The sequence below is a fragment of the Elephantulus edwardii genome, unplaced genomic scaffold (assembly GCF_000299155.1).
Source record: "Elephantulus edwardii isolate Elephantulus edwardi_28Jun2011 unplaced genomic scaffold, EleEdw1.0 scaffold00236, whole genome shotgun sequence".
Taxonomy (NCBI): Eukaryota; Metazoa; Chordata; class Mammalia; order Macroscelidea; family Macroscelididae; genus Elephantulus; species Elephantulus edwardii.
In genome coordinates, this window is record NW_006399986.1 from 3,440,658 (window position 1) to 3,450,562 (window position 9,905).

General features: G+C 51.3%; 2 protein-coding genes across 3 annotated transcripts in view; both read right to left on the minus strand.

The window, feature by feature from the left end:
* FLT3LG (fms-related tyrosine kinase 3 ligand) overlaps nucleotides 1–1,263 on the minus strand; it is a 13,470-nt gene extending 12,207 nt beyond the window's left edge. The window contains exons 1-2 of the mRNA XM_006898729.1: nucleotides 1,231–1,263; nucleotides 368–487 (exon numbers count right to left, since the gene is read on the minus strand). Of these exons, the coding sequence (XP_006898791.1) occupies nucleotides 368–487; nucleotides 1,231–1,263 (153 nt within the window). The remainder of the gene's footprint in view (nucleotides 1–367; nucleotides 488–1,230) is intronic.
* Nucleotides 1,264–8,034: 6,771 nt separating this feature from the next.
* ALDH16A1 (aldehyde dehydrogenase 16 family, member A1) overlaps nucleotides 8,035–9,905 on the minus strand; it is a 30,510-nt gene continuing 28,639 nt past the window's right edge. For both annotated transcript variants that reach the window (XM_006898667.1, XM_006898666.1), the window contains 3 exons: nucleotides 9,449–9,634; nucleotides 9,098–9,220; nucleotides 8,035–8,196 (listed from right to left, as the gene is read on the minus strand). In XM_006898667.1, coding sequence (XP_006898729.1) covers nucleotides 8,035–8,196; nucleotides 9,098–9,220; nucleotides 9,449–9,634 — 471 coding nt within the window. The remainder of the gene's footprint in view (nucleotides 8,197–9,097; nucleotides 9,221–9,448; nucleotides 9,635–9,905) is intronic.

The window sequence follows — 9,905 nt, forward strand, 5'->3', positions numbered from 1 at the left end:
AGAGGAGGGGAACAGACTCAGGAGAATGGGGGCAGACACTCAGAGAGGGGAACAGACACCCCGAGAGGGGGACAGAGATCCAGAGAGAGGGGGACAGGGATGGGGCGGGGGGCAAAGACCCAGAGAGAGAGGGGTACAGAGACCCAGAGAGAGAGGGGGACAGAGACTCAGAAAAAGAGGGACAGACACCCAGAGAGAGGGGGTCAGGGATGAGACGGGAGGCAGAGACCCAGAGAGAGAGGGGAACAAATTCAGGAGAATGGGAGATAGAGACCCAGAGAGAGGTACCGCAGTCCCCTGAGGGCCACCTAGTCTCAGGACTGGGACCCCGATGGGCAGCGGGAGCGGTGGACGGCGAGGCGCTCACCAGCTTGTGGATGGTCGAGGTGAAGGTGGAGGTGATGGGACTCTGGGGGAAGCTGCAGTCGGGGCTCCCGGGGGTCCCGCGCAGGCCGGGGCCGAGCAGCAGCAGCAGCAGCACCGAGGTCTGCGGAGACCGGGCGCCCTTTAGCGACTCGAAGCCGCAGCCTCGCCCGGGGCCTCGGTTTCCCCACTCTTCGTCCGTCCTGGCCAGCGCGGTCCCCGCCCAGGTCCGCGCAGGTGTCCTGCCGCCCAGCGCCCGCAGCTGTCACCCTGTCCTGTCCATGCTTCTGTCCTCTGTCCACCCTGTCCCCTCGTCCTGCCCCTGCTCCGCGGCCACACCGGTGTCCTATCCCATTCATGTGCACATCCACACGTCTGTCCATCTGCCCCTCGCCTGTCCATCTGTCCATCTCCTTATCTGCCCGTCTGCCCCTCATCTGCCCGTCCTCCCGTCTGTCCGTCCCCACACGTCTGTTTGTCCCCCTACGTCCGTCTCCCCACGTCTTGTGTTTTTTATGTCTATCCCAGCTCATGTCTGTCCCCCACGTCTCTCCGTCCTCTCTCACACCTATCCATCTCTATGTGTCCATCTGTCCCCACCGCTACCTGCCCCCTCCTCCAGTGCCTGTCCTGTGTCGCCGGTGTCTGCCTGCACATCTCTCCATGTCTGTCTGTGTCTGTAAGCTTGTGTCTGTCTTTCCTCTGGGTCTGTCAGCCTCTCTGTCCGTCCATCGTTCCCTGAGCTGTTGGTCCCTCACTCATTCCTGTCCATGTCCCCCCCAACCCCCAGGCCTGCCCGTCTCCCCCTCCTCCCCGCCTCACCTGTCACTGTCCCTTCCCCTTCACCTTGTCCCCAGGTGTACCCACCGTGGGGCTCCAGGCGGGCGCCAGCACTGTCATCGCGGCCCGGGGGCCCCTCACGCCTGTGGCCGGCTCTTGGAAGGGACAGAAGAGCCAGTGGCGGACCTGCACCCCGCACCCCCTGCCTCGCCCGCCCCTCCGCCTCCCCGCCCCTCCCCTGTCCCCTTGATGTGGCTAAGTTTCCGCCTCCAGCTCCCACGGGCTTCCTGCGTGAGCCCCAGTTACGGTGAAAACTCCTCGTCTCGCCTTCCAAGAACCCCGACATTTCGCACCCGAGCTTGCCTTTAGGGTCAGGGACCCAGGAACCCTCCCCCCTCCCCACCCCCACCTTCTGTCTCAGCCCACGAGGACGGGCCCGGCCCCGCCCCTGGGGGACCCGGAGCCCGGTTCTCTCCAAGCCCCAGGCTTCCCTAGCTGGGTGTGGAAGGGGCCAGGCCGGGTGACAGGCAGAGATCGAAAGTGAAAGGAAAATGTTTTTTTGGGGGGAAAGAAAGTGAAGTTGGGGTGGAATCCCCGCCAAAGAAGCGCGCGCCACCGCGCGGCAGCAGGTGGTGCTGCAGACGGCGCTTCGGCGGGACCGCGCTCACAGGCAGCGACCTGGGTGGGGCCCCCGCCTGGGTGCGGTGAGCAAAAGGGCGAGCTGGGATTTGAACCCGAGTCGCCAGCAGCGTGCCAAACCAGGCGTAGTGCACCAGTCCTCAACCTTGCCTCAGCCACGAACTCCCTTCGGGCTTGGGAGTCACGAAGAGGGCAGCCCCGCCCTGCAGGAGCTCAGACCCACTCACTGCCTTTGGAGTCTGTCGCCTGTGGTGTATTTATTTATTTTTTTTTCTTTTTTAATTACTGCAGCCTCCTATATGGATTGAAGCTCAACATCAAGAAAACAAAGATTCTCACCACTGGGCCAACTGGTGGCATCAGTATGGCTGGTGAAGAGACTGAGATAGTTAACAGTTTTAGTTTGCTTGGCTCCACAATCAACACTCTTGGTAACAGCAGCCAGAAAATCAGGAGACGAATTGCATTGGGAAAGTCGGCTGTGAGGGACCTCTCAAGAGTACTGAAGAGCAACGATGTCAGGCTGGAGACTAAGGTGCGCCTGACCCAGGATATAGTCTTCGCAATTACGTGCTATACATCAGAGAGTTGGACAGTGAATAGGGATGATAGAAAGAGAATTGATGCCTTTGAGCTGTGGTGCTGGAGACGAGTGTTGAATATACCATGGACTGGTAGGAGAACAAACAGGTTTGTCCTGGAGAAGGTGAAGCCAGAATGCTCCTTGAAGTCAAGGATTCTGAAGCTTCATCTGACATACTTTGGGCATGTTGCAAGGAGGTCCTTGGAGAGGGACATCATGTTTGGGAGAGTGGAGGGATGGTGCAGGAGAGGAAGACCTTGGATGAGATGGATCGATTCTGTGACTGGAGCGGTGGGAGTAAGTGCATTTGAGATGGTGAGGTTGGCACAGGATAGAACAGCGTTTAGGGCTCTTGTACATAGGGTCACTATGAGTCGCAAACGACTCGATGGCACATAACAACAACAATTAGTGTTTATTCATTTCTCTATTGTTTGTTGCTGGCAAAGGCACACACAGGAAGACGTACGTCAGTTCAACATCTTCTACAACTCAGTGATTCAATTTAATTCTTCTTAGCATCCTTTTGCAAATGATTTCCTCCTTGTCAACTCACATCACAATTTAATCCTGTCTGCCTCAGGGCCTTTGCACTGGCTGTTCCCTTCCACCTGAGCTGCTTCTCCTGATGTTCCTAGGACTCAACTCTCCTCTCAATCAGGTCTTTGCTCAAACACAGGGAAACGGTCTCTGCACTCACTCTCGGTCTCACTGGTGTGCATCACCTTCTGACCCAGGCTGGGGCTTCCTTCCTATCTCTGGCGTCAGCTATCTCTGCAGAAGTGTCAGCTCCCTGTAGGCCAAGACCGTTATAGCTTTTATTTGTTAAAAGATTTTTTTTTAGTGAAAGTTTACAAATCGTACTGGATTTTCTGCACTCATTCATAGACATTTTGTTTTGTAACTGTCTAAAGAGAGGGAAGCGGGCCATGGAGACACAGGGCCCTGAACGTCTTTCTGAAAGGGCCAGAGGGAGTCAGAATAGCACAGCCCCTCACTGCTCCAGGGTAGAAAGCAGTGAAAGACCTGGTAGCCCAATCCCATGGTACCTGCAGAGCCCCAGCAACAGCAAGAAGTTTGTTTATTCGTTATTGACTCACAGTTATGGTACCAATAATGGGGTTTATTAGGGAAGGAAGTTTGAGAGTGGGGGAGGCAAAGAATATCAACAAATACAAGTCCAGGCTTTAGCCCAAGAGTCCTAAGTCACAATTCTTCAATTAGTCCAGACTCCATTTTCAGTTCAGCAGTCAAATCCAAGTCATCCAGCAAGGTTTCCTTAAAGCATCCAGCAAGAACCACCACTACCTTTAACTGTGTGGCCTTTAACTCAGGGCTCCTCTGCTTACACTTTGCCGCAATTTCTATACAGCAATGTCATCACCAGGGTCATGCTCCACCACTAGGGTCTGGCTCTCACCAGGGTCTTGCTCTAATCTCCCTCAGGTCTTGCCACCATAAGTACTGCTTGCCTCAATCAAGTCTTGTTGCTCAGTGTGGGAAGCACTCTTTTTCTTATCCTAGTCCCATAACTGATGCTGCTTTGCAAGGCCATGTGTCCGCAGTTAAGGCAGCTGGAGACCAGAGGGGCTAACTAATGGCTTAAAAAAAAAAAGCCAGGGGAGCTCTGGTGGCCTAGTGGCAAGAAGCTGCACTGCAATCCCAGAGGAACACGGTTCGAATCCACCAGACGCTCTGCCGGAGAAGGAGGCGCAATATCCTCCTGTACCAGTCAGATCTGATTTGACGGTACACACACACAAAATTAAAAAAAAGCCAACTTTTAGGCTTAATACCACAGTAACATTAGCATCAGTACCAGCATCCAGGAACTCAAGAGACAAATTGCATTGGAAAAGTCAGCTGTCAGGGACCTCTCCAGAGTACTGAAGAGCAACAATGTCAGGCTGGAGACTAAGGTGGCCTGACCTGGGCTATAGTCTTGGCAATTATGTGCCATGCATCAGAGAGTTGGACAGTGACTAGATGCCTTTGAACTGTGGTGCTGGAGAAGAGTGTTGAATATACCATGGACTGCTAGGAGAACAAACAGGTTTGTCCTGGAGAAGGTGAAGCTGGAATCTCCTTGGAGTCAAGGATTCTGAAGCTTCGTCTGACATACTTTGGGCATATTGCAAAGAGGGATCGGTCCTTGGAGAGGGACATCATGTTTGGGAGAGTGGGACGGCACAGGAGAGGAAGACCTTTGATTAGATGGATTAGTTCTGTAATTGGGGTGGTGGGAGTGAGTGTGTTGGAGATAGTGAGGTTGGCACAGGATAGAGCAGCATTTAGGGCTCTTGTATATAGGGTCGCTATGAGTCGAAAGCGACTTGACAGCACATGACAACAACAAACAACAAATTCTTGGTAGGTGCCTTGCAAAGTCCCCAGTGTTGACAGCTGTGCCTAACATGGAGCAGGTGAGCAAGAAATACTTGTTCAATGAACAATGAATCCTAACGTTGCTCCTTTTTCATTATTAGGCACTTGGCTAGGCTGGTGCCATGAGGCAGTGGTGGAAATCTTGTCCTCCTTGAAGGAGACTAGTGTTTGATTCCTCACAGTTTGATCATTCAAAGTAGGTGAAATGACACTTACTTTAAAAAAAATATTAATTTCAATGAGAACTAACAGAGACTTTGGATTCCCATTCATTCATTGTTGCACTTTTCTCCCCTCCCACCCCCCTCCTAATACACTTCCCTCTTGGAAAAGTAAAATTCTTTCATTGTTTTACAGTCCCTCCCCCCATGTTCACTACACTATGCAGCCTTTGCTCTGGACTCCTATCATGACAATAATACCTAATGATGTATCCCTTTTAAACAGTGTTGTCCCTCATCTGTTTCAATGCAATATACATTACTGAACCCATCTTTCTCAGTCTCCCTCCAACCCCGATGTCAGTCCTGTTTTACAACAGTGGCACCATGCAGTATTTGTCCTTTTGTGACTGAGATACTTCACTTAGCATAATGTCCTCCAGGGTCACCCATGTTGAATAATATTGCATGAGTGACACTCCTAAGAAGCACCCTGGTTACATTTCCTCCCAGACAGATTTGTTCTTTCGGCAATCCATGGGATAGTCAATGCTCTTCACCAACACCACAATCCAAAGGCATCAATGCTTTGGTCTTATTAATTTCCAACTTTCAGATACAAATGAAGCAATTGAAAATACCATGGCTTAGATCAGGTGCTCCTTAGTCTTTAAACTGACATCGTTGTTCTTCAGTACTTTAGAGAGGTCTCTAACAGTAGGTTTTCCCAATGTAACACATCTTTTGAATTCTTGACTGCTGTGTCTGTATTGACTGTAGATGCAGTTAAATGAAATCCTTGACAATTTCAATCTTTTCTCCATCGTCATATTTCCTATTGGTCCAGCGGTGAAGACTTTTTGTCTTCTTGATGTACAGATGTGTAATCCATACTGAAGGCTGCAGTCTCTGATACTCTTCAGCAAGTACTTCAAGTCCTGTCATCTGCATAGTGCAGGTCATTGCCGAGTCTTCCTCCGATCCTGATGTCACGGGCTTTTTTTCTTTTTTAAATTTTATTTTATTAATTTTAATGAACATTTACAGAGATTTGGGATTTCCATTCATTGATTGTTGCACTTTTCTCCCTGCCCACCCCTCCCCCCCAGTTTGCTCCTCTCTTTGAAAACCAAAATTCTTTCATTGGTATACAATCACCCCCCACTGCCCCGAGTACACTCCACTATGCAACCTTAATTCTGGACTCCTGTGATAACCATAATACCCTATCATATATCACTTTCAAATTGTTTTCTCCCTTATCTGTTTCAATGCAGTATACATTTATTTTATTAATTTATCCAGTTTTTCTGTCTTACCCCAACCCTGATGTCAGTCCCATTCTACAAGAGCGGCACTGTGCAGTATTTGTCCTTTTGTGACGGAGATATTTCACTCAGCATAATGTCCTCCAGGGTCACCCATTCTGAATAATATTGCATGAGTTCCTTGTTTCCATTGTGTGAATATACCACAGCTTCTCCATCCATTCGTTGGTTGATGGGCACTTGGGTTGTTTCCAACTCCTTGCTGTTGTGAACAAAGCCGTGATAAACATGGGTGTGCAACGGGCTTCTTTTATTAGATTCCAGCTTCTCAAATGATCTGCTCAGCATACACATTGAAAAAATATGCAGAAAAGAGACACTGCTACAACATGAAATAATCTTGATGATATGCTGACTGAAACTAGAACAAATACTGTCTGATCCTGCTTGATAAAATATCCAGGGTAGGCAAATGCAGAGAGATCAGTTTATTCTAAGTGGTTACTGGTGTCATGGGGGAGGGAGGAAGGGAGAATTATTGCTTAAGGTGCGTATCTGTATAACTGATAAGAGCAGTGAACGGGACATCTACAAAGCAGTGAATTGGCAGACACTTGGCTGTTTTAGTTTCATGATTGTAAAATAGTGCTACCTCTGAAGCAGAGGGGTAGAGCTGGCAGCTCAGATGAATTCCTGGGAATTTATGGGGGGGAAATCCAGGCCTTCTGTCGGCCAGCTGTGGGATCAGCTGCCACTTGGAACCTGAACAACCAGTCGCCCTTGAGATAATCGTGACTCACGCTGACCCTGTGGGTGGCTGAAATCGTGCTCACAGGGTTTTCAAGGGCTTTCTGCACTCGTAGTGCCAGGACTGTCTTCTGAAGGTTCCAGCCAAGCGTGTTAACCTTCTGCACCACCTCGGGGCTCCTTACCCACGAGACAGTGGGAGCATTTACACCATGGGAATTGGCAGAAGTTATTTATCAGGGCTTTCACTCCAGCCCACCTCCACCCTGCCCAGCCCTCCTGTGTAGACAGAGAGAACTGGCCATTCTGCAGAGGACAAGATCATGGAGCTGGACTCAACCCTGGCTAGTGAGGGAGAACCTCGAGTCCCCATTACTATCTCCCAAATACTATGTTGTACTTGAATCATCTGAATGGAGTTTTGTTCTTTTAATTTTTATTGTTGTTGTTATGTGCCGTTGAGTCGCTTGCGACTCATGGCGACCCTGTGTACAACAGCCCTAAACTCTGCTGTCCTGTGCCAATCGCACCATCTCCGATACACCCATCCCGATTACCCCAGTCTCTGAATCAATCCACTTCATAGAGGGCCTTCCTCTCCTGCGCTGTCCCTCCACCCTCCCAAGCACGATGTCCTTCTCCAAGGACCTGTCCCTCCTTACAACATGTCCAAAGTATGTTAGACGGAGCCTCAGAATCCTTGCGTCCAGGGAGCCGCCCGGTTTAACCCTTTCCAGGATGAATCTGTTTGTTTTCCTTATTGTTATTTTGTGTGTGAACCATCAAATCGGATCAAACTGGTACAGGAAGAGTGTGTCCCTCCTTCTTCAGCAGAGCATCTGGTGGATTCGAACTGCTCACCTCTGGGACTGCAGTACAGCTTCTTGCCGCTAGGCCTCTAGAGCTCACCTGGAGTTTGTTCTGAACCTCAGAACGAACACAGCCTCAAACAGACTAGAAGTTGCCTTTCCCCACCCTTCCCTCAAAAAACACAGCCAGAGTTTGTGAGACAATTTATTAAAAGGCACAGGGACCACAGTCAGAGGAATGTTCCCGGTGTCCGATGTGTGCCGCAGTCACTTCTGCTCTGTTCCTGTAGGCACTCTGGTCAGTCTCCCATGGGCAGCCACAGGGCCTTGGTCCGTGCTGCTCGAAGTCTGAATTCCGGACCAGCCCCCTCATCTTCTTGGTCCCAGGCCCGAGAGCAGCCCCCGTTCACCCATACGGACTTGAGGTTGCCTGCGGAGGCCCACTCCACAAAGCGCGAGCCCTGGGGTGGGGAGAGGACGGGTCAGCCCTTCCCCTGGCTCTGTTGCTAAGCAGCTGCTTCCTTAGTAACTAGAGCTATTTCTGCGGAGGAACATTCTGGAATCTGTGGTTACGAGGCTCAGCTCCTCGCCAGGGAGCCTTCCAGATGCTGAGGGAAGAGTCTAGCCCTTGTGGTTCGGATGGTCTCTCAGTTGCCCCTTTTTTTAATTTTTATTTTATTATTTTTGTGTGAGTGTACCATCAAATCAGATCTGACTGGTACAGGAGGAGATTGTCCCTCCTTCCCCGGCAGAGCATCTGGTGGATTTGAACCATGTGCCTCTGGGATTGTAGTTGCAGCTCCTTACCACTAGGCCACCAGAGCTCCCCTCAGTTGCCCATTTTTAAGGGAGTTGCAGCCACTGATCTTACCGGCAAAATCCACTTGCCTGTGATTCCATTCGACTCATGGTTCATTCCATCACGTTTCTGAGGCCGTGAAGCTCGACAGAGCAGACTGCCTTATTTATCACCCATGGAGTAGCTTGGTGGATTCGAACTCCAGACCCTGAGCTCAGCAGCTCAACATGGAACCCACTCTGCCACCTTGTTGACAAAGAGCTGCCAACCAACAAGAGGTCTGAAGGAGGATGGACTCAGTTGGCAGCCCTTAGTTACTGCTGGCCAATGAGAGGAGGCCTTTTGGCTGTGTGGGCTTTCAGGCCCTTCCTTGTTGCCATGGAGATCCTCTTCCTTGGCAACCCCCGGGTTGCGGGCCACAAAGGGGCAGGACCTGGGCACCTCATTGCCAAGATGACTCTCCTTTAGGAACCAGAGTTCTCAAGATGAAGAGTCAGGGCCCAGTGAGAGAGACTGGCTGGTGGTCAAGTTTAAGACACAGAAGATAATAAGACAAAGGATACCTGGGCAGACCCAAAATACCACAGGGCCTGGACGTCCTGGTGCAAGGCGAGGCAGCGGGTCAGATGGTCCCGGTCTCCCGTCACCACGTTCACCAGGCCAGCTGGGAACAGGGTAACCATATCCTGGAAGGTAGAAGGGGAGGTGGCTTTAGGGTGAGGACGAGGGAGAGACCCCAAGGCAGAAGTGGCTATGGATATGGGACGCCCCCAACAATGAAGATAGGGGTTTTAGGCTTGGGGTATGGAGGCAATGGTTACTGGGTCAATGGAGACAGAGGGGCCAGGCAGGGTTACCCAGGGTGAGCGGGAGAGTCAGAGTGAGACCCAAGCTCCCCGCAGGCGGGAAGATACCTGGCAGATGTCCAGCACAGGCAGTGGACAGGTCCCACTGGGCACCATCACCACTGTGTTGCCGTGGGCAAGGGCAGCGGCCAGCAGGGAGACAAAGGCGAGCAGGGGCCACTCATCCGGGCACACAATGGCCAGCACACCCAGAGGTTCCCGAAGACACAGCACCGGGCCCCGCATCGCCGCAGCCTGAGGGCCAGGTGAAACGTCAGGGGCAGGCTTGGCAGGGCAGCCCCCAGCCTCACCTCTGCTTCGCTATGACGCCACCAGGAATAAGATAACGAGGAGGGTTGAGACTGTCTGGGTTCAAGCCTCAGATCTGTCTCTTACCAGCTGTGTGACTGTGTACACAAACTCAAAAACCTGAAGGCATTTGGCATGATTAAATTAGTGACTCAAGTCTGTATGAGACGCGCATAGACACATTTAAACCCTTGCCCAAGAGTCCTTAATATCCCCT